This window comes from Rhodamnia argentea, chromosome 2, assembly GCF_020921035.1.
Source record: "Rhodamnia argentea isolate NSW1041297 chromosome 2, ASM2092103v1, whole genome shotgun sequence".
Classification (NCBI taxonomy): domain Eukaryota; kingdom Viridiplantae; phylum Streptophyta; class Magnoliopsida; order Myrtales; family Myrtaceae; genus Rhodamnia; species Rhodamnia argentea.
The window spans coordinates 10,596,642-10,623,582 of NC_063151.1; the positions used below are offsets into that span (position 1 = coordinate 10,596,642).

The 26,941-nt window shown below is 39.7% G+C and overlaps 2 protein-coding genes across 4 annotated transcripts; both read right to left on the bottom strand.

The window, feature by feature from the left end:
• Positions 1 to 1,239: 1,239 nt before the first annotated feature.
• LOC115754155 lies at positions 1,240 to 8,702 on the bottom strand. 3 transcript variants are annotated; one of them, XM_030693115.2, is made up of 4 exons: positions 8,552 to 8,702; positions 7,124 to 7,635; positions 5,169 to 6,333; positions 1,240 to 4,695 (listed from the first exon to the last, which is right to left on the bottom strand). In XM_030693115.2, the coding sequence occupies exons 2-4, from the start codon at positions 7,297 to 7,299 to the stop codon at positions 1,762 to 1,764; spliced, it is 4,275 nt and encodes a 1,424-aa protein (XP_030548975.1). In that variant the 5' UTR covers positions 7,300 to 7,635; positions 8,552 to 8,702; the 3' UTR covers positions 1,240 to 1,761. The 3 variants fall into 3 exon arrangements, with proteins under 3 accessions (XP_030548975.1, XP_030548977.1, XP_030548976.1); XM_030693117.2 differs by lacking the exon at positions 8,552 to 8,702 and adding an exon at positions 8,441 to 8,540; XM_030693116.2 differs by lacking the exon at positions 8,552 to 8,702 and adding an exon at positions 8,291 to 8,433.
• Positions 8,703 to 21,330: 12,628 nt separating this feature from the next.
• On the bottom strand, positions 21,331 to 26,411 carry LOC115754156 (uncharacterized protein At4g26450). Its single transcript, XM_030693118.2, has 4 exons — positions 24,244 to 26,411; positions 23,858 to 24,044; positions 23,232 to 23,289; positions 21,331 to 21,656 (listed from the first exon to the last, which is right to left on the bottom strand). The coding sequence occupies exons 1-4, from the start codon at positions 26,217 to 26,219 to the stop codon at positions 21,601 to 21,603; spliced, it is 2,277 nt and encodes a 758-aa protein (XP_030548978.1). The 5' UTR covers positions 26,220 to 26,411; the 3' UTR covers positions 21,331 to 21,600.
• Positions 26,412 to 26,941: the final 530 nt, after the last annotated feature.

Below are 26,941 nucleotides of genomic sequence, written 5' to 3' on the forward strand. Positions count from 1 at the left end.
ATTGAAGGGTTGAAAGACAAAGAGGGTGTCCCCACAACAGCTACAAATGGAGAGGCAAAATTCAGCCTTTCAAGAGAAGCGATTCACACGTTTTGTCCAGCTTTCAACATGCAAATTGCAACATCCCACGTCCCATCCCCATCCCCCATCCCCATCCCCATCCCCACCCAATTCTCTTTTGACCCACGAAGTAAATTTATTACACAACAACTTGCGCAGTGTCTTATTAGGCTACAAGTAAAAAAACGTAATAAATAAAAAGGCAAATAATAATAATAATAATAATAATAATACCCCCCATCAAAAACCCTAAATTATATTCGCCGTCGCACAAGCCTCAAAATTATACCTGCGTGATGCATTTATTCCGAATTTTTTTTAACGCCACATGTGACATATTTGTCTAGAATTTTAAGGTTAATGTGTCGGATGAATACAAATTCGAAATAAATATATCACATGAATATAAATTTAAGATTTCTCGTGTCATAAAAAAAAATTCGAAGTAAATGTGCCACCATGAGTATTAGTTTTTAGGTTTTTTGTGATTTTTTATCTAATTTTTTTTTGTTCTATCCTAACCATTCTCTCTCCGACTTTTGCTCATGAATCGAACTCCGCATCTGTGATAGTAGTGTCCCCACCTCCCTAATCTTTTTATCAGCAGGGTCGCATGCATATTGGTAAATGGATACTTACTATTTCAAAATTGAGAGAAAGGCGCAAAAAAAGGAAAGTAGACAGCAGCTCAGAGAATTCAGAGAGTGCCCACGGCAAAATAAAGGTTGCTCGAGCAAAAACCAACGGCCATTTGGGTTTGGTACGGAATATATCTTCGAAGGCTTTGAACAATCTCGTGGTGCGAACCTTAAAAACACCACACACACACGAAAAAAAACGATGCAAAGAAGAGAGAGAGTTGAAACCTCATGAAAGGCGATGAATAATAACAGGGAAGAGCCAAACGCACAAACCTTCCGTGTGCATGTGCATGCATGCATGTGGGTGTGCGCAACTACAAGATTCCCCAGGTTTCCAGAGTTACCGGAGGCCTGCAGTTCACATTCAAGTGAAGACGACCTCGTCGAGTTTCTCTTTTTAACGTGAGAGAGGCCAGCCAACCCAATATTTTCTCGATCGGGAGAGATCTCGAGAGAGAGAGAGAGAGAGAGAGAAAGAGTGGGTCCGGGGTTTCTAAGCTTGATTATGGACTGAGAAAGTTCAGGAACATTTGGAGAGTTGATGCAGATCTAAGATTTCATGTTCATCACTTTCAGGACTTCCCAAATGATGGGTAAAATATTGGGGAAACACATCATGCAGAGGGAAAAAGCAGCTCAAAAGCGAATTCTTCTTCTTTCTTCGTTTGGTAAAGATCGATGATTACCTATTATTATTAGGCAATGCAGTTGGAAGTTTAGACAGAAAACTCTTAAAGAGCTTCTAACAAAGTTAAAGGTTCGTTTCCAACTGTTATTCAAGGATTGCTTATACATTGTCCCAAGTCTCATTGAAAGCTCTTTGAGTTGTTTTAGCCTAAAGAGTAAAAAGCCTCAAAATTTGCTTAAAATCTGACATGGTATCCACTGTGACAAGAGTTCGAGCACAAAACCTTTTGCCATCTCAGCAGCTCAGAAGACTCTTGCAGCTTCTGCTGTCTTCCACCGAAACCCATTTGTTTTCTGTTTGGCAAGCAGGTAGAGAAATCCCCCTCGACTTTCTGGTTCCCGAGCGAAAAAGCACGGCCTCCGACCTAGATTGCTATGACAAGTTCGGATAACGAATGCCAGGTCTTAGATGTCCTCTTGAGGATGAAGAAGCTGTAAAGGTGGCTTGCTGCAGCATCGAACCTTCCGCGTTATGACTTGAGGCAACTGCGTTTGCATTGGATCGAGCAGAGAAGTCCGCAGGATAGCCACCATAGTACAAATGATCCTGTGACTGGTGGGGAAAGAACGGATTCCCTTGCCTTGGATCGCAATCGACGGTTCTTGACAACGGCATATGGTCCCTAAATATTTCAGGGTTTTTCAAGAGATTAGCCTCCTTATTTTCGGGAGCATCGTCGATTACTATTATCTCTTTGGGGAGATTGGCCGGAGAACCAGCTTTCTTGGGTTGAGTTTCGGGAAAACTCACAATTCTGACCTGGTTGTGCATGGTAAAACTGTTTGGTACGTCCACCGGCTGGCAAATTTGAGTCGATGAGCTGTATCCACCATTGTAATCCCGTGCCTCCATGAAACCATTAACTAGCCTCTGCTGAGTTGCAAACGCACCAGGCGGAACTTTTGCTATCTTCGAGTTCAAAAAGCTTATAGAACTACTGCCCAGTGCCCCAGCGCCAAAATGTGGTTCACCCGTACCATTCAGGTCCTCGCGTGTGATCTTAGAACCTTGAATAACCAGATGATCTGTCAAACCATACTTTTGACTTTGACCTCCGGCACTGAGAACCCCAGAATATAGCAGGAACTGTCGACTTGGATTGTTCTCCTGGGCACCAGTCTGGGACTCAGACTGCCCCAGAGGAACCGAAGAATCTTCTTCTTTGTTGACCACAACCAGGTCCTTTCCCATCAGCCTCAGAATCGGATTGGAGGCAGATGGGCTAGCAAGGTCACAGTCGCCACGACCAGGACCATTCAATCGATCGTCAGGATAAGTAACTGGATCTCTGGAGGAGAAAATGGTAGGGGAAGCTGACCTCTCAGATCTGACGGCCACGTAACCAGTGGGATTGAACATTTCAGGCCTCCCATCCAGCTGAGCCGGTCCAGCATAAGGACCCCGACCTAACTGCTTTCCCATCCCTGGAACTGCCAATGGAGCCATCATTCTCCTACTCGTATGAGGTGATTCTCGATAACTCAAAGAAATGTTCTGAGACAGCCTTTCCTTCCTTTGGCAACAACACGGTTGATCATCAATCGTTGAAAAAAGAGGGCCCTTTTTAATGGATCTGTTTCCAACTCTAAGTTTCTCCGCATTTTCAGCATTACTTTCCACAACCTCAGCAGAAGAAGCCTGTGCAGCAGCAGCATCTTTGACCAAAGGCTCATTACAAGTGCCCAAGAAACCCGACCAAGAACTGTTTTGATGTTCATGCGGCGCTATTCGTTCTGAACAGTCCACATCTACCCTATTTTCTACAGAGTTTGAAATGGTGGACGTTGCTGAAACAGGAGAATCTGATGAATCCCCATCAACTAAATCCTGCTGATCTTGAGAAGAATGAACCTGGCTGGTAGTTAACGATGAGTTCCCTTGAAAGTCTTCCGAGCCCATAGCTCCTGGACTAGGAAGAAACGAACCTGGCGGTCCTGGAATGGGAATTGGGTCAATCTCAGGAAAGGAGCTTGCTTGCCCATCCTCGGAATCCTCATCAACTCTATCGTTTCCATTTTGCTCATTTGCACCATTATCGTCATCCTCTGCGGTAGAAAATTCTCCCCCATCTGTGAAAAGAGAAACCTTAGCTGTTCCTAGGAATTGCTGGGAGTGAGTCTTAAAGCGACTATTCATATGGTTATCATACTCAGAACTGAAGTATCCGCTCAAGCCCCAACTTGCATCCTCCATGGCCAACCCGGATGGCACGTCAGCACCATTCACATCGTCGTTGACTTCATTTGGATTAGATTTTATGCTATCAATTCTCTCTGGTAAACCAGTGCACACTGCAAAAGAAGGCTGTATGTTCTCTCCCTCAATCTCATCGAAGCAATGACTTGCTGATGGCGTACTCCTGAAAGGAGTTGCTTTCTCCCTGGGTAAAGGACTTCCCTCTCCTCTTTCTTGTCCAATAGCACGTTCACTAAAAGACATATCATCAAAAGAATCTTCCCCAGCAGATTGATGTTCAGAAGGATCCTGGCCCACATCATAACAACGTTGCAATTTAGGTTGCAAGGCCGCCACCTTCTCACCCATTTCTTTAGCCAAAAGCATGTTTGACTTCTCAAAGTTTGAGCACTTTTCAGTCCTATTGGACTTGGAATTGATCTCAGGTGATTGGCAAAGAGAAAGCACCCTTTTTCTCAATGTGGAGAATCTCAAAGCTTTTCTCGAGAACGCACGAGAGTTCCTCGACGACCTCGCATTCATGTTGCGAGAAATGCCATAATCACTATCTGGGCTCGCATGTATTTCAAGAGTCTTGTTTCTAACAAGCTGCGATGGGCAATGTTCAGAATTGTCTTGAAGATTCAACAAGGGACTGCTGTCACCAAGGGAGTTGTCCTTGCGAAACTTTCGTTTAGCTGGGGAAAGAGACCTCACTGTAACGTCACCAGTTCTGCCACCCACCAAGCTTCCCAATCTTTTTCTTCCTGGAGCCTGCTCCATCTTGTCAATCATTTGAGATCCATCCAACGGCTTTTCCTTCCCCTCACTCATTTGCTGGTCAGACGGACATGACGACTTCTGAAGTCCACTGTCCATAATAAGATTACTTCCGGGGCATGATTGATCACTTTCAACCAGCAAATTCTGAGCCAGATGCAGTTGACATCTCAGAGGTGGAAACTCTCTAGTTGCCGCCTTCTTTGCTAGACCCGTTCTCTTCGACGATGCCCATGTTCTGAGAGATCCAGAATCACCCGGTTTCATTAGCCCTTGGGATCTTGAAGTCTGTCTTTGAGATCCCACACTACCTTCTTGCAGTGTATTATGCTTTTTATGATTACCAATGACCTGTTGACAAGGATTTGCACCCATAAATGCATTGTAACAAACCTACCTAAAGCAAGCATGATATTGGAGAAACATGTTGAACATGGCAAAGCACTTAGATTTAGCTTATAAGTTGAATGAAAAAATCGTAAGAGCAAGGCTTGCCGAAGTGGTTAATACGCAGTCTTATCAGTTCCAAGGTCAGGGTTCAACGTTCATACTAAAACCCTTTAAAATAAATAAGAAAGAGGAAGGAGTAAGGAAAAGGAACCATGATAATGCAAAAAGGAGAACGTTTCGTGAACTCCACATGAGATTAAATCGCTAATAGAAACAATTTTTGCTCTAGGAAATACCAGTAAGTTAGTTCGAAGATTTCCATCCAAGAAAATTCTGCCGCTGTCGGCGAGAGTGCATGCATGAACGCGCCGGCATGAGCCAGAGAGGAGAAGAGAGGAGCGGATAGATACAATAAAAAAGCAAAAGCGGCAAACCTGCAATTCATGTGCCTTTCGAGAATGAATCTTCTTGCCCTTGGAAGAAACTTTTAGATACTTGTGATGTTTTGACCCATGGAGCCTCCTCTTCTTTGAGAACGCCTTTCTTCCTTTGCTTCCTCTCAAAGATCTCTTCAGTCCTAAATCCTCCCGAACAGGCGAGACTAATGACGCATCATTAAACTTGGACAATATCCTGAGTTTAGTGCCATTGGCATCTATATACACTGCCCCAGCATCATTAGCACCATCACCATTAAGCACTGACAAGGTTTTCTTTTTCCCTTCAGCAGATGGCTCGGCATCTCTAGGCAAGCATGAAACCCCAGCCCAATTTGAACCATTCCTTCTGTCAAGCTCCTCTAAAGTGCATCTCGGCGCTTTTGTGTATATATCCACCATCAACCTAATCTTTCTTGGCTTAATTCTTGGACGGATCAATTTATCAGCTGCCTCTTTAGGTGTAGATTCAATTGAGAGGCATTGATCAATGTGGGCATTCAAGGTGGTGTTGGAAGAGGATGAAAAAGTCTTGCAGACAGGGCAAACTTTTGATGCCATCGCTTCTGATATGCTAGTACAATTTGAGGAAATATCTTCTGTTGAGCTACGCTCAGACTTCCCACCAAATTTTACTATCAACCGGCACTTCTTGCCAGATGGCTGGCTTGTGCTCACGGCTTTGCCGGAAGTAGCTTCCTTATCCTTTCGGACTGAGCTTTCAACCAAAGCGTCAGTTTCTACAACCGAGCTAGGTTGCCTACTTGTGGACACGGGCTCAATCTGTGACCCAGAAACAGCGCTTGTCGTTATCAATGGATAATCATCATCGCCTCCAGATTTCAAGGAGCTAATGTCTTTGCAGGATGGTACGATATGACGATCCGAATTGGAATTGACATCCGAGTCAAACGAAGGGAGATCACTGCTAGGTCTGGAACTAGGTCGTTCACTCCTTTCCCAATTGCTGCTTATGCTTCTTTTATTGAGCGATCTAGCTTCAACCTTGCATCTCTTTGACAACTGAGTTCTCAAGGTATCAGGATGCTGAAAGGGCGGCAATAGATCCTTCACACCATGCTTCAAGCAAAGCTGCAAGTTCTTGAGGGAGAAAGGCCAGTTGGTCTGGATATTTTTGCTCCTGGCTTTGAAAACATACTCTCTGCAGCAAATTAAAGAAAGGGGGTCCACGTTAATACTACAGCATCCAAAAATGGAGTGACAGAATCTGAAGGATCGAAAATCTTCCTTTGAGCAAATCTAAGAGAGCAAGCATCAGGCCCTACGCTAGACCACAGTATTGTATGTCAACTCATGGAGAAATCATATGCAGCATATAGAAACCATATGAACAGTGAATCAAGAAACAGCCAAGAAATGCCCATATTACATCAAGATTCGGTATCCAGCTGACTGAAGGGGGGAAAAAGTCCTTTAATCTGCTCCATCGTGAAATCGGTACAAGCAGAGTCTGAGAGATGGCTTGGCTAAAGTGTATCATCCAGAGATGAGCTCATGTAGAATTCCAAATGCACTAAAAGTGACGCAGAATCAACCAACCACATCCAAGGAACAAGAGTGAATGATTATCAACGGACTGAGGATATAAAATTTCAGAGAGAGAGAGAGAGACACACACACACACACAAAAATTAAAAACACATGTAGCACACAGCTCCATCTACTGCCACCATGAGAGCCGTGGATCAGTAAACAGCCCCAAAAGATCAATAAAGACCAAAAGTTTATACAAGCGGCAACGAAAAGGCAAAAAATCCGGAACTGGGTCTGACTCAAGAAGCTCCCACATGACCTTGAGATCTATGAAAACACAAGCAGTTAGGAGCCAGCAAAAAGCAGCATCAAAGCAGGACTTGTTTCACGAACAATCTTGTTCTTGCGGATGAGAAGGGTAGGGAAAGAGAGAGCGCTAAAGAAGGAAATAGTTTTACCTTATAGAGAAGTTGGGAGGTGGTGGTGGTGGTGGTGAGTTCTTGGACTGCAGATCTACCTCTGAGAAGGCAAGTGTGTGTGAAGTAGAAGCCCTCTCATCAAAAGAGGGGTTATTGAGGAGTGGGACTTGGCAAGGACATGGAGGATCTGGTGGAGGATTTTCAATGGATAACATCTGATGAAAAGCTTCTCCTTGCTCTACTGCTGTTTCTCCTCCAACAGTCACAAGAATCTGCTCTTCTTCTTCCTCTTCTTCTACTGCAACTACGTCTACTATTACTACTATCCTTGGGCCTTATCTTTAACTTTGCCTTCAGCATAACAATCGACCTCCCTTCTTCTATCTTCTCTTGTATTTACCTCTCTCTCTTTCTCTCTCTCTCTCTTCACCCTTTTACTCCAAAACCCCACCACAAAAGCAGACCATCTTAAACAAGCAACAACATCCCCAGAAACACGAGATCAATCAGAGAGCACCCCACAGCTACAATAATCTGCATCCATCATCAGCCTGCAAGAGAGAGAGAGGAAAAAAATTAACATGAGATGATGGAGATTTGAAGAGGACCCAGAAGAGTAAGGTCGATTAGGATGTCCCACAGCACTCCAGAACGTTATTTCATGTGAAGGGTACAAGCAGATTCGACGCAACTACGGTCGATCATTGAAGCTCAAAGCCCAATTAATCGAGCGAAGATCAAGATGGGAAGAGCAAGGTCGTGTTTTGTAAACTCACTGTACATGAGGAAGCATTATTTCATGGCGGATGAACAAGGCAAAGAGCTCAAAATTGAAACTTTGTCAAACAAGAATCAAACAAGAGCGAGGCCTTGAGATGCTTAAGGGATTGAAAGAAGCAAACTTTCATCAGGAAGAAATTCCCCAAAAGAAGAAATCTCACGGGAAAAGCAATCTTTTGGGGTGGTGAACGAGGTTACACGAGAATAGAAACACGAAGCTCCCCACCATAACGTCAATAGAACAGCCAAAGAGCGATCTTGACACAGAAGAAGAGACTTTTTCTGAAAGATTTTGAAGAAACCCAAAAGACCAAATTTCAACTGGGATCGCCTAACTTTGAACAGTAAGCACTGACCCGACCATGACTCAAAACCAAAACCCATCGAGTATAAACACAAGACCCAAAACTTCCCTTTTCCTTTTACCTCTTCTTGGGCGAGAACACGAGGGACTTGAGAGTTTGCCAAGAGATTGGACTTAACACGACCAGGACTCGAAGAGCCGATCATGAAATAACGAGTTTCAAAGACCCATCAAAACGATCTCAAAATAGAGAGCAAAGAGGAGAGACCCACCGCAAGAAGAGAAGTAGAATAATCAACAACTAAACACAGCCAGAGACTGAGTGATAGACAGAGAGAGAGAGAGAGATTGGAGAGAGCAGATGAGATGAATCTGGAACAAACCTTTCAGCTTTTTTTTTTTTTTGTGTTGGGTTTCTGAGAGAGAGAATGGTTTACACAGAGGAGAGAATGGAGAGAAATATGAGGCCCCAGAAATTAAAAGGGAGAGAAAATCAAAAGGGAGTCCGAATGAAAACAAAACAGTAGAGAGAGAGAGAGAAAGAGAGAGAGAGAAGTAGAACCTGATGCCCCTTTTGATGTGTGAGTGGGTGGTGCTCTCTCTCTCTCTCTCTCCACCCCAAAAAAGCAGAGAGACTGTACCCAAATTTTTTTTTTTTTTCACTCGACGATTCACCTCCCCATATCTTCTGAATATGCGTTAATGCTTAATGGGGTCTTTTTATATTCAGTGTTGGAAAGAAAAAGGCAAGAAGAGAGAGAGAAAGAGTAGAAAATCAGATTCGTGTACTCTCTCTCTCTCCCCTGTATACCTACCCTGCTACACCACCTCCTCATTTTCGTGCCATTTCTTTAATCTTGATGTCTTTCCTCCTCCTGTTCAAAAAAAAAAAACGAAAAAAGAGAGATTTTTTCAAGCTTAATTCCCTTAAAAAAAAAAAAAGAGAGTCAAGGAGAGTCAAGGCTCGAAACTGAATACTTAAAGTTTAAATTTTTTTTTCAAGACAAAAAAAAAGACTTGAGCAGACTTAAAACTGAACCTTAAGTTTAAAGAGTGTGTTTTTTTCTTTTCTGTCAAGATATTGAAGTTAAAGTTGAGATTTTTTTTTCAGGGAATTCGGCGGATTTTTTCGTTCATGATGGGGGCTGGGAAGCAAGTGAAATACCAGTTCTAGGCCCTTCTTTACGTTCGAATTGCCGAACATGTCCCTGCTCATGTTCCTTGCTACACGACAAACCTTTCCCTGTCTGACAATTACCCCCACCCCACCGGCGGAAAATCAAAATTTCACCCCCAACCCCCTTTTTTTTATAGATCTTTTTCCCCAATTTGGAGATTTTTTTTTATAAAAAAAAACGGCAGGAACGAGGAAGGATCGTGTGGAGTCAGTAACACGAAAAGGCTAGTGTAGCAGCAGTCAGCAGGTCGTCGGCAAATGCATGTTAGCAGTTCTTTGGAGACTTTCCTTTTTCTCTCCACTTCAATCCTTAAAAGAGGAAAAAAAAAAACAAACAAACAAAAAAAAAAAAGGAGGAAAAATTTCTTTCCTTTTGGTAGAAATTCATTACAGATATTAATTGGGAAACAGCCGCGTAATTAATTCGATACACAGCCCCGTCCCCAACCCACTGAAATGAAATGAAATGAATCATTTGGAAAGTTTAATCAATCATCTGAACGATGGTGATATGTTTGATTTTTGATTTGTGCAAGAAGAAAAGGATTAATAATATGTTACACATGTAATGCTAATCTATATTGCAATCCTGTTTTTTTTTTTTTTTTCTGGTTTCTCATGCTGGATTCCGATGATTCAAAAACCCGTTTACACGACACGGGTGACATGTAATTAAGCATGGGAATTATCCTTTTTTAAGAGATCGTAGATGTTAAAGGTTTTTTTTGTTCGCGGATTCGCTCGGGTCAACTCGAACCGACAAGATAAACATACATGGCGTGTCGCACGTCGAGTAACTCGTCTGATAATTGTGCCGTATTTTGGTTACGAAAATGTTTGACATAAGTCTTTGAAGATTATGATTATGTCACGGAGATGCGAATTGCCAAATCCTACTTCTACATAACTTTTTTTCCTCGAGTTATAAGAGTACAAAATATATCATTTGGATTTTAATTACTTCGCATATAGGGTATAATCACTCGATCACTAAGCCCGTAAGCTACACGGGCCATTTGCACGTTAGACGCTCTAGAGCAATGGTTCGACCTTGTAAAAACGAGCAACGGATGTTCGATATCTCGGGAAATTAATAAGAAGGAACCAAGTCTAAACCCATCAATATATTTAGTCACGCCTACCTTTATTCAAAAGTGTGAGCTAGTGAGTTGTGAATCAATTAAAATATGCCAGCTCTCCAGACCACACCAAATTTTTGATACGGAGATTTTCTTTAACACGCAAATCCCAATAATCTTCCTTGTGCGAGCTCCAATGTTAGGAGTAACCCCATTTAATTTAAGTATGATTTTGCATTTACTATTTCAACTTGAGTCTCTACCTTGTTGCATTTGAAGACCGCAACAACCGAAATGTGCATCTTCATTATGGGTGTATCTCTCCCCGCAATAATACCATGAAGGTCACTTAGGACTACTTCCTACACCACAATGCCCAAACCCATAAAGGTCGCCCCAAAACCCAGTTGGTCTTGAGATTCTTTCATCGAATATTTACCAAACACCGATACGTGTTAAAAGTGGCCCACCAATCAATCATCAATGAGGTTGGGCCTCGCCATGGCTAGGTGAGGGCAACGAGGGTGAGCCTCGACCTCTGCTCACCCTCAATTCTAGCTAGTCGTTGACATCCGACAACCAGCTAAAGGAAAAAGAAAGGGAAAAAAATCACTAAAAATTGTTAACGTCGGTGCTTGTCGCACTACGTAGGACTATCGGCATCCAAGCTACGATTTCTGATCAAAATTGACTAAATAGACCGAACTAGCACGAATACAAAAAGTTCAAGATTCAATTAGCCAAACCAAAAAAATATTAAGACGAAATTAGTATGATTACAATAGATTTAATATTTTTTTTTATAATGATCGCACCATCTAGTACTGTAGGAATGCCCCGTACAAAGGATACTTTACACCAACATACGCTATGAGCCTATGACAACTCATAAAACCGAAGGGTGGATGTCTAGGTAGAAATCTCAAGTTTGGAACCCCATTAGCAATTAAAAGAAAAATAAGTCTAGTCACTTATAAGTCTAGATGTAAAAATTACTACTCCCAAAATTTACCAAAATTTTTAATTTTCAAGTAAAGTATTTGTGAGTATGTCAAGTTTATGTGCTAAAAATTTGTATATGACGCCCTCATATATGTGCCTGACCGGTTTTTTGAACTAAAATGACAAAAAAAAAAAAACCGTCAATTTCCATAATTTCTAAACTTTTTCAAATTTATGTCCCCCTCTCAAACCTTTGATCAACGGAGAGTAGGACAGTGCATACATTTGAGTAGGACATGTACTTCGTATCATCAACCAGGCGGCGGCGTTTCGTCGTTGAATCCCTAAACCCTAACATTTCCTTCGTTGACGTCTGCCCTGTTCTCCCTCTATTCCTTCCTTTGAGTTTTGAGTCTCCACCATTGGAGCTCACCTCTATTTCAAGCCGGCGAGACCTTTCAACTCCCGACCGGAGAGTTTATTGCGCTCTCGATTCCGATTACTCTCCGTGCCTGATCTAAAACAAGTTGCCCCCTACTAGAGTTCCAAGAAGCCCACCACCAACTTCATTATTGGACCGAACTTGTTTGGATTAATCCATAAAACTTAAGAGAAAAAGAAGAATAGCGAACCTTGCTTCGACCTCCTTGGACACAATTAGTACTTTAGTTACACTTTGAAACGTCGAATCGATCATAATAAACACGTCAGTGTAATCTGACCTATTAAAATGCACATCGAACCCTTGCCTTTGTCTGGCAAGCCGTGCGTGTATCTAAAATCATTCGACATCCCACGTTAATTTACTGTACATTGCACGAATTTTATAATAATCTAAGATGAAGTTTCGCATCGGGATGAGAAGGCACAAATTGAGGACTCAAATGTATTCGTCCAAGGCTTTTAAAATCGATTTCGATGGTACTTGGTCCGTAAGCTCAATTATATGTCCCGAGTTAATTATTTCTTATATAATATAGATAGAATGTGTTGCGAGGTCCAATTGCGAAGCTGTTAAACTCGTAATGGTCTTTGCAATGTCCGACTTTCTCGATCAACGAGCCGTCTACAATTAGCATTTTCACTTTATGCTGATTAAAAAAGTTCATGCTTTATTATATTTAAAAGGATGAACTGTTATTTTCAAAATTATGGAGTCGATAGTTCTTTTTTGCGGCTTAAATTCATCTGAATTTCTTTGATAATTAAAAAAAAAACTTATACTTTATATTGACAATAAACGATGAAAATGTTAATGATAAATCAAAACCAGCATACCCATAAGGGTTTATTTCGTTTGGTTTAAGCAAAAAGAAAATGACTTATTATCATTTCGTGGAAAGAGGGATCATTTTGATTTTGAAATTCATGTAGTAGTCTTGACAGTATTAAATGACCTCAAGAGTTTATTGAATAACTCCAAGTGATTAATTTAGGGGCGAAGCACATCTCCTTAAGTGTGATAGAGTTCTAGTCAAATGACGACGCCTCTCGCTCGAATTAAATTTATCCTGCTATTTTTCTAATGGGATCCCTTACTTCAAAGACGATTTTGATCACGTGTGCATTATAAGGCCGTCAAAATGGGTTCCAAATCCATTTTTCGACTCGGATTTAATGGGGTCGATTATCCAAATGGATAAAACATTTTTGGTAAAAAAAAAAAGGCTATTGGGTTGAGAACAAAATAAAGCCCCGGAAACGATTTTCCTTACGTGTACTTAGGGCCGGCAAAATGGGTTCCAAATCCATTTTGCGATTCAAATTTAATGGGTCAATTGTCGATGAGGGTAACTCGTTGTTTGGTAAAATAGGCTCTACAAGGTCGGGAAAAAAAAAGGTTTAATACCATCAAAAAGCGCAAATTGGTATACCCGTGAAAAATTTACACAAAAAGCCCCAAACCGATACATCTACGACAAATTTATCCTTATTTAATTTTCGTTAAATTTTACTATCAAATTGCTGAGTTAGATGAGACGTGGCGGTTGGCGGGCGTATCAATTCGAGATTTCTATCTTTCGTTTGTCACATGTGTATAGGTTTGAGGTTTTTCGTGATACTATCATAATTTAACGGAAACTAATGAATGATAAATTTATCACAAGCATGAAGATGTATTCATTTGAAATTTTTCGTCTTATTAATTCAAAAAAATAAAGCCTAAAAAAGGGGTCATATCCCATCTTGTGCTACCCAAATTACTTTTTTTTTTTTTTTTTAGCCCAAGCCCACTACGAACTACCCAAATTAACTTGCTTCCAGTTATAGATCTAGACAATCAAATCCGACCTCGCTCCTCTCTTTCCTCGCACATCATCAGACCCCTTTTTGCTCGCCTGCTCAACTTCGCTCCTCTCTCCCTCCTCTCCGGCGACCCGCGTTGCGAATGCGAGGGAGATGAGCGAGGACGCTCCGCGAGCGAGAGCACTTAAGCAAGCACGGCGACGACTCGCACCTGTTCATCCCGCAGGAGGCAAGACGCGAGGACACTCCCAAGGGCTTCCCCTTCGCCTGGTTTCTTCGACTCGGCTTCTGGTGAAGACTGCGCTCGAAGACGACGAACGTGTCGTTCTGGCACCGAAGGTTGGTGCGGCGCTGCTTTTGTGTCTTTTCCATCGTTAGTTTTCTCTGTGAATTCTCGTTTTTCCTTCCCGGAAGTTTGAGATTGTTGCGGCTGGTTTTGTCGCCGTCGAGTGCGAGCGGAACGTACAAAAAGAAGAGATTTTTAGGAATTTTTTTGGGGTCATGTTCAGGTTAGCTGTTTTTGCTTGACTTCAACGTTGTTTAAGGTTTCTTGTCTCAGTTTAGGATGATCATAGAGAAGTCCAAGATTGACTCTGGGAAAATAATTCTGCGAGGGGTTTCAGGAAATTGAATCTGCAATATCAGCTGTGATTGATTAACAATAATATTTATGTAATCTTTCCTGTTTGGATTGGTTTAATTGCACTGATAGTAGTTACATTGTCTGGAAATTTGCCTCTGTAGATGTGCCGGAGCAATTGTCGTGGGGGATAAAAAGATCATCCTCCCTCATGGGACTACTCGTCCAATGAGTATGTCGGGTTTCGAGCCAACGACTCCTAAGAATTTGCTTTTTTTGTATTGTATTTCTTTTTTTGGAAATAATTTCTAATGATTTTTTTTTAATTCTATTTCAGTGAACAGGTTATATTCAGAATAACACATTTGATAACTGCACAAAATTTCTATTAATGAGATAGAAAAAGAACAAGCATGTACATTTAGTACGGCCCTAAAAATTTATATTCTTAATGTTTTATTTAATTAAAAAATCTCAATGAAGGTGGCGGTGGCGGACTTGTAGTTGTAAAGAAGAGTATTAAGTTATACTAAGCTTTTTTTTTAAATGGCATTATTTCTCTTTTTGTCCCTAAAATAAAAAAGTTATTTTTTTTTTTACTTTTTGTTTCTGTCCCGGGAATAAAAAATCAATTCACATTTCTAAACAATTTTCTGCTCTTTTTCTGTTTCTGGAAACAAAAGTAGAGAAAAACAAAGAATCATAAACGTTACCAAATACGCCCATACTTGCCGTAATCTTGGATGTAATTGACCAATCGATAGTTCAAGATGACAAATAAATATTGAACAAAAGCTTGTAGATTTAGGCTCCATTTGTTCCTCGAAAAATGGATGATTTGAAAAATATTTTCCTAAAAACGATCACTTGTATTGCCTAAAATAACTACTCAATGAAAATATCGATGACTATTTATGTCTAAATATTTTCATGAACGCTGAAAATATTTTTTATACCGATCATTTTTAGGAAAATTTTTTCTAAATCACTTATTTTTCGCGAAACAAATGCACCTTCAGCCATGTCATCATTCCTAAGACTTCGTTTATTTCGCAAAAAATAAATGGTTTGAAAAATATTTTCCTAAAAATGATTGTTTTTAACATTTAAAATAGTTAATCAATGAAAGATATTTTCATTATTGTCAATTATTTATGCCTAAATATTTTCCTAGATGATGAAACATATTTTTTATCCATTTATTTTTGTGAGCGATACAGGCAATTATTTTCAGGAAAATATATTTCACATCATTTATTTTTCGCGATTCAAACTAAGCTGATCATTTTTAGGAAAATATTTTCTAAATCACTCATTTTTCGTGAAACAAATGCACCTTTAGCGGTGTCATCATTCCTAAGACTTCGATTGTTTCGCAAAAAATAAATGGTTTGAAAAATATTTTCCTAAAAATGATCGTCTTTAATATTTAAAATAATTAATCAATGAAAGATATTTTCATTATCGTCAATTATTTATGCCTAAATATTTTCCTAAATGATGAAAAATATTTTTTATCCATTTATTTTTGTGAGCGATACAAGCGATTATTTTTAGGAAAATATATTTCACATCATTGATTTTTCGCGATTCAAACTAAGCCTATAATTTGAAACCCCCCCTCCTTCCAGAAAAAAAAAGAAATAAGCCTATAAGTTTTCTTAATTTCCAGCTACTTTAGAGCAGTTCCTTGTGAATTTTTTCGGGTTCAAATTGGGGTTGGGATTTCTGTCGGATTGTATTTCCTTTTTTTCCAACTCTCACCATTACTTATCACTTCTTCTTCTTCTTCTTCTTCTTCTTTTCACTTGGATTTTGTCAGCATGATTCTCACGATTACTTTTGTTTCTTGTTGGACGAACACATCGAGTTCTTACTGAATAGCTAATGAAAGAAATATTACAGTTTATTTATGAAAGAAATATTACAGTTTATACATATAATTACTTTAGGGTTCGCGGCAGTCAATTTTATGGATCTAAAGTAGGCTCCACTTTCGACCAAAAAAAAAAAAAAAAAAAAAGTAGGCTCCACTTGTGAGTTCCACAAAATCAACGGCAAAATTGCACCGGATCATGAATTCGTGTGTCTCCAACTAATTCTACCGAAAACTTTATAAAAGAAATCCGAGAAATTGACCAAAGAATGTTCTTAAACTAGAGCAATTATGAGATTTGCCAAAAGCGCACAAGACAGAGGAAAGAAAGCACACCTTTACAAGGAAAAATTACCAGAAAAATTAACCTATTACAATTGTGTCAATTTAGTCATAATTTTTTTCAATGGAGTCCTAAACCTTTTGCAATCGTACTAATTTAATTCATTTGGCTGACTGGTACTGATCTAGCCTCGCCGATCTTGATGTGACAAAATTTCACTAAAATTTTAATATTTTTCTATCTTTTTTCTTTTCTTTTTATATATATTTTTGGGTTTAGGGCTTTGGACGGGCAAGAGATTGTCGGTCCTTAGGTAAGGGTCTAAGAAGCATCGACACTCTTCGGGGGGCCCCGTGTCGTGTCGGACGCATGTCGAACACTTCGACATTCTTCGACATGCAATCAATACGTGGTCGGTAGTCATGGCCATGGGTCGGAACATGCTGGTTTCGGTTTATAAACCGGTGGTTCCGGTTCGTGGCCATGGGGGAACCGTAACCGGAACCTTAAGGGGCGGTTTGATTTCGATTTTGAACCAGCGGTTTCAGGGCGGGTTCAAGGCTCGGTTTCGGCTCAAAATCGAAAATGGAACCGTCGGTTCCGGTTTTTAAATTTAATTTTTAACTAATAAATTATGAAATAAAAATAATAATAAATTATCAAATACAAATCTTAATTAAATTGTAAATTGTAATCAAATTTGGGGAGGGGGAAAGGGAGGGAGAAAGGGAGGGAGAATTGGCTTGAACTTAATGAATTATCATTAAGCGCCTATATATCTTCTTGGGGATAGTCACTACCCGTTTCGGTATCGGCACCCGTGGTGGTGGTATCTCCATTATCGAAGAATTCGGCTTCATTGTTGCAATCCATCTCTTATTGTCAATATTGAGCTTTTGTCTAATCATTGATACAAGCTTGAGTCTTTACCGAATCTAAAGCTAATTTTGAACGTCGGTCGTCCAAAATGTTGCTTCTAGCGCTAAATGCTTGTTTAACCGCAACTATTAAACAAGAGGTTGCTAAAACCTGTCTTGTAATGAGAGTGAGAATTGAGAATTTGGTTGAATGCCTTTTCTACTAATCTAGAATTGTGAAATCTGTGCCGTCTTCGGATTCAACAAACTCAAAATAAATGATTAAATAGGTCTCTATTTCAGAAATATTCCTATTGCTCCCATTTTTTTTTTTTTTTTTGCCTATTCATCGAAGTTTGTGCCCTCTACTAATTTTACCTAGGTTCTCGCCTTGTATGTCATTAGGTTGGGAAGATCCACTATTATCTAGATTATATTTACTACAAAATTCATTATATAATTATACTATTACGTTTTTAACCACTGTTTGTATAGCTCTAACATTTACCATTTCAATCAAATGTAAACATTCATAATACTTAGTCAAATAATTACCTAAACCATCTAATTTGATACATGGATTGAAAATAGAAACAACAAAATAAATAAGAGGAATTTTGGTATAATAATGTAACCATTTTGTTCGCATTGCTATAATAGTTTGACCTATTTGATCATCTTTTTTCATTTTCTTCAAAAACACCAACAATATTAATACACTCTATTAAAAATAAATGCGTTGTAGGATAATAAACACAGGATAAAGTATAAGTTGCATCATTAAAAACTTTTAAAAAATCTAATTTTTTTTGCAAATATCCCACTCTTGTGAGTATACATTAATTTGAGAAACATTATCCGAAATAAATGCATATAAGAAATCTTTATATGCAAAAGATAGATTAAGCATCTCATACGTAGAATTCCAACGAGTTGAAACATCTCTTGAATTTTTTTTGACCTTTTCTTCCATGCATTTTACAAAATTTGCCCCATTCTTTCATAATGTGGGGATGTTTCCGTAAAAATTGAATTGTTGTTTTTATTGGGTCGAGTAAAACATCAAGAATTTTTAAACCATCTTATACACATAAATTTAAAATATGATAAGTACGTCTAATATGAAAAAATTATCCACCAAAAGCGGGTTTACAAATCTTTTCCAACTCGGGAATTGATGCGGTATTTGCCACGGTATTATCAAAACCAATTGAAAATTTTTTATCAAGCAAATAATATTCTTGTAAAACTTGCCTAATTATTCTATAAATATTATTTGCTGTATGCCTATCATGAAAAACTCTAAATGCAATAACTCTTTTTTGAATGTTCCAATCATTATCTATCCAATGACATGTGATACCCATATAAGAATGAGTTTGCCAAGGATCACTCCAAATGTCGTTACCTCTATGTACACGTCCATTAAAATTCATAAAAAATATTTTGTAAATCTTTTTTTCCTCTTTTATAAAGATCAAAAACTTGGTGTCTAAGTGTATTTCTCGAAACATGTTTTTCTTGTGGAGTACATGCAGTTTGTATAAAATGATTAACATCAAAATTTTCACGAAAATTAAATGATAAATGTTCAATGGCAATACATCGAGCTAATTCTTCTTTATAAACTTTTTCATCATAACGAAATAAATGAGGAGTGTTAGGATTGGCGTACCCGAAAATTTGTTGTTGCCTAGTGTCAATTCTTGCTTGGGTTGGATGTTTCGCCCTAAGATGCCGTTTGAATGTTCCATAGCCTTGTCCACCTATATATTTGTATATTGCCCCACAATGTTTACAAGTTACCTTATACTTTTTTTTGGCTTAAATCAAATCTTTGCTTCTTCGTGAAGTGTTCCCATATGTTGGATGTAACTTCCCATTTCGGCTTATTTGTTGTTGACATTTCTTCTATACCGATAGGAGGATGAAAGCTTTCTTGCGTTGGGACGTGCTACGCATTGTGAATAATGTTGATATCATCAACATCGAATCCCCAATCTGCAAAATCACAAAGATCATGGGGATAATTAGATTCCCCCATCTTGTTCTTTCATGTGTCACTAGTCTGCTTTCACTTGCCATTTTTTGAGAAAATTGAGCGAAAAAGTGGATTCAGAAAATTGAGAGAATTGAGCGGATTGAGAAAATTTGAGAGAAATTATGAGAAAAAATGAAAGATGAAAAAGGGGTATTTATAATAGTTAGATAGAATTTATAAATTAAATAAGAAAGAAAAAAAGGGGAGGGAAGTATGACCATTACAAGGCAACTATCACAATTTGGGGGAAAGAGCCACGGCTCTTTCCTCGCCCCCCTTCCCCTTTTTTTGTATTGTACCGGGCCGACTATTCCGGGCTGGTTCAATGAAATGGGGACTCGTAATCGGCCCTTATGGCATGGGTTGGTTCCGGTTTGAAATTGGCGGGCTCGGTCAACGGGCCGGTTATGGGTTTTACCCAGGCTGGTTTCGGGCCCAAATCGGTCCGTAGCCACCTCTAGTGATCAGTGTTCCGGACACGCCGGTGATATGCTTGTTCAACATCTCAACATGCTATCTTGATACGCACGAGGTCAATTTTAACTATTTTCAATAAATTATGGGTTAAAATAAAAATTTATCAAAAATATATATGTAAGTCATATACCCGGCCATCCCAAAATGAATATACCTTGTAGCAAAAAAAAAAAAAAAAAACCCGATCGTGAATTCCTAACACAAGATAAAAAAAAGAGAACCTAAGTGTAATATTTATATATAAACGATAATTTACCATGTATATATAAAAATATATATTTAATATACAACGTATCAAAATTCTCTATTTATTAATAAATGAAGTGTCGGCATGTCATGTCACGTCGTGTGTCGGTACTACTTAAGCAAGGGCTATAAGACCTCGCCAATAGCTGGTGAGGGTTGCGACCCTCTCCTAGGTACAAGAGAGGGTCGCGGCCTTCAACCAACGACGAGTGAGGGCTTGCGATCCTCGCCGGCCTTAAACCCTAAACAAAAAAATAGAAAATAAAAAAGACATAAAAATATTAAAAATAAAAAATTATTCAAAAATTCAAAAAATAATAAATTTTTATTAAAATTTTGCCACGTCAACATTGGCAGACCAAATAGGCTGAATTGACACAATTACAAAAGGTTTAAGACTCAATTAAAAAAAAGGCTAAATTAATATAATTACAATAGATTTATCACTTTTTTGATAATTCTTCCTCTTTTACAGGAGAAATATTTTCGTCTTGGTTTGGAAAAATAAAAAAAAAGGGGCTAGAAAAGAGGCAATAATTAAAAAGACACATGCAACCCACGAGGCAAAACAAAAACAAAAAAATATTCTTTTTTCGGCCAGACAAATAATTTTTTTTTTTTTTTTTTGGTCGGAGACAAATAATTACCTTTTTTTTGTGGTCAAAAACAAATAATTACCTTCAAAAGGGGGAAAAAGTAGAAAGAAAAGAAAATCCAAAATATGCATGGAAAAAAAATGCGAAAATGATGTGGATAAAATTAATCTCAGACAGGGATGGAACCACCCCCCATCATTGCATCTCCATACATTTCACGAGACCAAAATCTAACGCCTCACACGTTCTACACGTGTGAACATCCTCTTTTCCAGAAGTTCTTGCTTGCTTTTGTCCTAAATCACGCACTGAGAGACTTCACTTCACCCTCCTTTGTCAAAGCCACCGAAAACGACAGAGACCCGATCATCCTCTTCCCATCCCTCCCTCCCGTTCCACAGGGATCCACCGACACGTGAATAACGTGACACCCCATGCCATATAATCACGATCTGACTCAAACATCTGGTCTCAGATCATGCACCAGAACCGCAAAATCTCAGAACAGAAGCTTAAGAAAACAAGGAAAAGAGTCAAATGCTGCCCGTTTCTAATGTTTCCAATTCAACATGAAATCGTGTGTGCCATGGAAGAATCAGCATTCAGCACGCCCATTCATTTTTTTTTCTCTGTGAGAATGTTTTGGCTAATTATGCAGTTGTTCCTAAAAAGTTCACTGGCGCCCCTAAATCAGTAATTGGTGCAAAGTCGAGCTCACCTTTCGGCCTCGACCGAAGGTTCAGAGCCCCGTCGTCACAAGAGAAGCGAAGTCGCTGGAACTTTCTTCCATCGGATACAATAAGCAAACGAATGTCCTACATAGCAATCCTGTGTGTTTCATACAAATACAGATTACATTCCACGACTCTAAGAGTCCTCCCCAGGAGGGAGACAACATTTCTGCTTCCTAATTTAAGTGAAAAAACTGTAGCGGGTTGAATATGAACAAAGATGTCAATGCCGCAGCCGCCCAAGCAGCGGCAATGACAACAAAGAACTAAGCATTATGCTGCTTTTGTTGATGGACAGATTCAGAAAGGCTTTCCGTCCTCCTGTGGGGGTGCGTTCTCCCAATTCCGGAAGAAACCTAGGAAAGAGAAATCACAAACAAACAGTTCTTAGGACCACAATTAGATGTTTTAGTTGTGCATGCTGTAAAAGGAAAAAAAGTGGTGATGTTGGGCCAGATGCAACAACAGTGTAGACACAAAGCACATTTGCAACACAAATCGCATCAGAGATGCCAGATTGCAGATATGTGTTATTTTGACTGAAAAAGGAGAAAGACTTACGATGGTTAATGATGATGAAGTACATCCAAAAGGAAAAAATAAAAACGACCGGATATTGGAAAAAGCATCCCAGGTAAATCCATAGAACAGAGGCAAATCTCTTTGACTGCTTAAGACAAGTAAACTGGCCTTGATTTATACAGCTCTGAAGCTCTCTTATCTCAAAAAGGTCATTTTTCATGGATTATTTAACACGTCGTTATGGCTTCCACTTTCATTATCAGCTACCGTCAATGCCAAAAATTTGTGTTTCCCTCAAGCACATAACAGACCAATCTTCAGTGGCTACATAGACCACATTTTCATCAGACCCTTTTCAAATGCATGACTATACTTAAATCATCAAATGAAAGAAAAGGTGTAATCTTTATTGTACCCTTGGTTTCTCTCACCATATTGCTCATGAGGAAATCATACATACTAAACTCTTTCATTCAAGAAACCATTTAAGCTCTATGTTTCTATGTTCTCAACACCATACTTATCTGAAAAGGACCCAAAGCATTTGGAAATCAGCCCCGCTCACAAGTATACTTCCCTAACCACAACTCACCTGCTAATTCTACAACAACATTGGTTCAGACCTCCACTTGGTTTCACCCAAAAGAAAGGCAGTCTTATCAGAACAAATTCTTTCTGGTCCGCATACCGAATTGCATGTCACAGCTCTTTTTTTTTTCCTTTTTTAAATCGGTGTATCACATGTAAAACCTGTTACTTGTTATCTAGAGGGCATCTGCAAATCTAAATTCACATTCATTAGCCATATGAAAACATACTTTTTAAAAAGTTGTCACTTATCTTCTTTTATATCTTAAGTAGGACTTGAGTATGCGAGTCCCCTCAAATAGAGGTTAGTCCAAGGGTGGAATGAACACTAAAGACTCGAAAAGCACTGGAAGGTCAGTATTCTAGTAATTTGGCAGGTATGTCTCATAACATCCAACAATCTAACACAATGGTAAGATCAACATAAACAAATTTTCCCTTGAAAACCTACAAGTTCAGCTCTACAAACTTAATGAGAGTGATTCAAGATTACATTTTGCCTGATTGCAAAGTAGAACTTCATCTATACATTTGCTAAGATCCTTTCTTTGCCCTAACTTCCTCCTCATGTATGCAGAATCTAACACGAAAAAGAAAAGAAGGATCTCCTTGGGGGGGGACTTCCAATCTATCATTCAAGGTGAAGTTATTTTTCAAGAAGACAAGACAAGTAACACATCATCATGTCTCAGTATTCATCAATTCATTAAATGCATCAAGAAGCTGCCTGATAACACACCCATGCCTAACTTAGGTCACCTCTACTAGATATCCTACTAATTTGTAATAAAAGAACAAAATAAAGTGAACCTTTCACATACTTAAGAATGGTATTTCACCCAGAGACATATAAATCGGATCGTCCTCTCCAAGAGGCACCTGAAACAACCATAAAGATTCAGTTAGTCACACAACATATTCAGGACATGTACAATCAAAAGGGGTAAATCCCATTAGTGGGAGTTTGCAATCAGGTCAACTTATTTTGATTTCCAACACCTCATGACGAAAACTTTAGCTCATCGTGATCAATGCATTTTGACTGTAATTCAGCCAATTCTAGAGGAATGGTGGCTTGGTGGCCACAAGGCATTAGCCATGTCAAAGTAGAAGAGAGGGTCATGTGGTTGCCACGTCATCATTTCGTTTGCAAATTCATACAGTCAGATCAAATTCATCCAATTGCAAAAGAATGAAAGAGCAGTGGATTGGGAAATTGATATCAAAATTAGTGGCCTTGATTTCAAAATGCACCAAATTGAGCATCGCCAGCAATCCAAATAAAAAGCCATTAAAGTCAGTCCATTCATTTGAACAAACAGAACGCCAGCTGACAAAAACATTGGCATAAACAAGGTCCTCCCAGACAACGATAAGGTCAATCAACATTTTATAAAGATTCTCAAGTTAAATTATTAACATATTTCTAGGCAGAAACTGTTATTACCTCTCCGTTATGAAGGCCGATGTTATCAAGAGCATTAATCTCACCCTGCACCGAAGTGCAGTTTGCAAAATCATTACCAAGCAACTCTGAGATCATGAGTCCATAGCCATCCTGAGCATCAGGAATATCAACTGCATTTGGTGCAGGATTAGGAAATCCCTCTAATCCCGTGAATGCAGTCTCTGTTCTGAATGATCAACAATTAAGATAAATTTAGTGCACTAAATTTAAGTAAAGTCAAAATACAATCTCCCAAAATCTTTCCTGCAAAAGGTCCACTCAGAGGGGCACCTCAGAGTCAAACTAAAAAACAGCGGTATAAAATAATGCTGCAACTATTACATCTATCGAGAAAACAAGGGATATGCTATATATATAACACTTACTTCCTTTCAGGCATGTTGAAGGCCTTGTCTTCTAAAGCAGTATCATTTTCTAGGTCAATTACGTCAATTGCTCTACCATTAGGCATGCGTCTTACATTCTCAGAAGATGTGCCTGCATTACTTATTGACAAGTCGACATCAACTGAACTATTTTCTGCTTTCAAGTCCAAAATAGGTGGATACATGAAAATGGGAGCCTGATCATGGTTCTCATTCACATCAGAAGTTTCCATGAGATTAAGGTCGCAAATCTTGAATGAGCTTGGGAAAAGCTGCTTTTCCTGAGAATTGGCACATGTAGTGTCTTCAACTTCTAGCAACAGAGAATTACTTGCTGAATTATCTGGGTCAGCAACTGTGACAACTTTTTCAGCACTCATGAGATCACCTTTAATATCTGCTTTACTTTTACTCAACTTGGAAGGGTGAAAGTATTTGTCCCCCTCATTGGCAATGGGAGAAAGCCACTCCCTTGTTCTTTTACGTCCCTCATTTACATCACTCTCTTCAACAGCAAGTTTTTTGACCCTTTTCTCAACTACATTATTCAAAGTCTCACATCCTGGCAAGCCCTGACTCGAATCTCGATCATTCTCAAAATCTAAGGACCTATCTGGAAAGGATTCAGATTTAGAACCTTTAGCCTTGTCAAAACCACATGCTGGGCTTAATTCTTTCACCTCCGGTAAAGGCTGTGAACTCACATGTTCAGCCAACTCAGTGCCACGAGCAGGAGCTAATTCTTCCAATGCCTCAGATGGATGAAGAGACGTTGCTTTAGAGATCTCAGAGTCAAGGCATTTTGATTCATTATAATCGCTTGCAGAACCAGTATTAGAGGAGTCAACAATAGTATCATCTTCAACTAAGACTCTTGTTCCTCTAGAAGGTCCTGTAGCCTCATTGCTCCCCACACCACCCGAAACAGGCTCAAGTTTGTTGCCTCTAGATGAACGGATTCTGGTGGGCACGTTGGCGAATTTGCAGAGTGCTCGTAAATCAGGAATACTGCTCCCTGCTAATTTTATCTCTGCAGCAGCAGTTTCAGCAGGCAACTCCTCCGCGACTATCTTTTTCCCTGTTTCATGATTATTAGATCCATCTTTTATCTCCTCATTTCTTTCTGTCGAGTTTCTCGACTCACGAGACTCCTTGGAAAGTTCTCCACCAGCTTCAACGAAACGATCTTTCACAGGACTACTAGAATTTGCTTTTGATAGGTGCTCCTTCACTTCAGAGTCTGAATCTCCACCATCCTTATTACTCTTTGGTAAGACTGAACTGGTGCTAGTTTTCTCCACTGCATCAGCATTATCCTTAGCAACGATCTTCTCCTCCTTATGTCCCGCATCAGCAGCATGTTCAACCCCCATTTCTGGAGACACTCTACGTCTATCGGACCATGACCCATTCCTTCCATAATCTCTGCCCCAATCAGAGCCATATCCCCTGAAAGATCCTCCTCTCCTCCTCCCTTTAACATGGTTTCGCATTCCAACCGCATTGTAATCATCAGAATACCTCCTCCTACCTGACCCTGAATCAAAACCCGAATTACCCAGACGGGCAAGGGCTGACGTTCTCATCTCACCAGGGAACTGCAAGTTCTCCCCCTCTGGAGACCTAAACTCCTCAAACTCGCCCACCTGTTTCTTCAAACTACCATTCTGCCACTTCCCGGAAAGTGAACTCGGCGGCAAAATACCCTGAGAGACCAAATATTCCGCTGCAAGTCTCCCAGCTGCCATGAATATGTCGGATTTGCGCGATAGAGGAGGCGGTGGGGGTTGAAAGGATTTCGGATGACCATGGCTCAGGCTCCGCCCAAAACCACGGTTGAAGCTCCGGTATTCCGAATTATGGAAGCCATGACTCCTTACTGAACTCTCAGGGGAGATACGAGAGGCCACGGCCAAATTCATCCCCATCGAACCAGACCTATACCCATTTCCAGGACTCCGGTGCCTCGGATGCATGTTGCCCAAAAAACAATGCCAACAACTATGCTGTTTAAATAAGAAATTCAGAGCCGATACTAGGAAACACTCTTCAGACTCTTGTTACCAACGGCTTAGTTGCCAACACTTTGCTGACGCACAACTAATGTAATCTTAGAGCGCCTCGGGGCAATCGAATTACGCATTTGCTCACGAAGTATGCAGGACTCTTACTTGGTCTCATCCCTCCAGACAACCAAAAGCGAACAAAAGAAATCACAGGCTCCTGTCTGAACCAATTCCCATCCAAGAAGCACCCAAAGTTTCGTTGTTCCCATCCACCCGTACACCTATCTCCCGAGAAACGGAGACCCACCAAGAATCAAGATTCTAAGAACAAGCATCCGTCAGATATTTCAAGAAACCCCCCCACCCCCCAAGATTGTCCCAAGTACAGTGAGACAAGCAAGATCAATAATTTCACTAACAAAATCCGGAGAATTTCACACTCGGGTTCGCAGATCTAGGCTTAGTTCGAGCCCCCCAGAACAGCAAAATCTGACCTTTTCCTCCCCCACTTTTTCCCGGCGGGGGGCAAAGCAACAATGCCCAGCTCAAAAGGGTGGGTTGTTCTTAGGGTTTTCAGATCCAGGAGAGTCCCAAATGTTCTCAATCAGCAGCAACCAAAGCTCATCATCAGAACAATGCCAAGGAAAATTTTCTTCCCTCCTGCGTTAAAAAGGGTCGGCTTCAGCTTTCGG

Excerpts from the sequence above, each read along its gene's own strand:
- LOC115754155 (XM_030693115.2), bottom strand. The coding sequence starts at position 7,299 with ATGTTATCCATTGAAAATCCTCCACCAGATCCTCCATGTCCTTGCCAA. Across the intron at positions 6,334-7,123 it reads CCTCCCAACTTCTCTATAAG|AGAGTATGTTTTCAAAGCCA; the intron begins GTAAAACTATTT and ends AATTTGCTGCAG. Across the intron at positions 4,696-5,168 it reads GAAAGGCACATGAATTGCAG|GTCATTGGTAATCATAAAAA; the intron begins GTTTGCCGCTTT and ends CCTTGTCAACAG.
- LOC115754156 (XM_030693118.2), bottom strand. The coding sequence starts at position 26,219 with ATGCATCCGAGGCACCGGAGTCCTGGAAATGGGTATAGGTCTGGTTCG. Across the intron at positions 24,045-24,243 it reads TTCAACATGCCTGAAAGGAA|AACAGAGACTGCATTCACGG; the intron begins GTAAGTGTTATA and ends TTGATCATTCAG. Across the intron at positions 23,290-23,857 it reads TCGGCCTTCATAACGGAGAG|GTGCCTCTTGGAGAGGACGA; the intron begins GTAATAACAGTT and ends TGGTTGTTTCAG.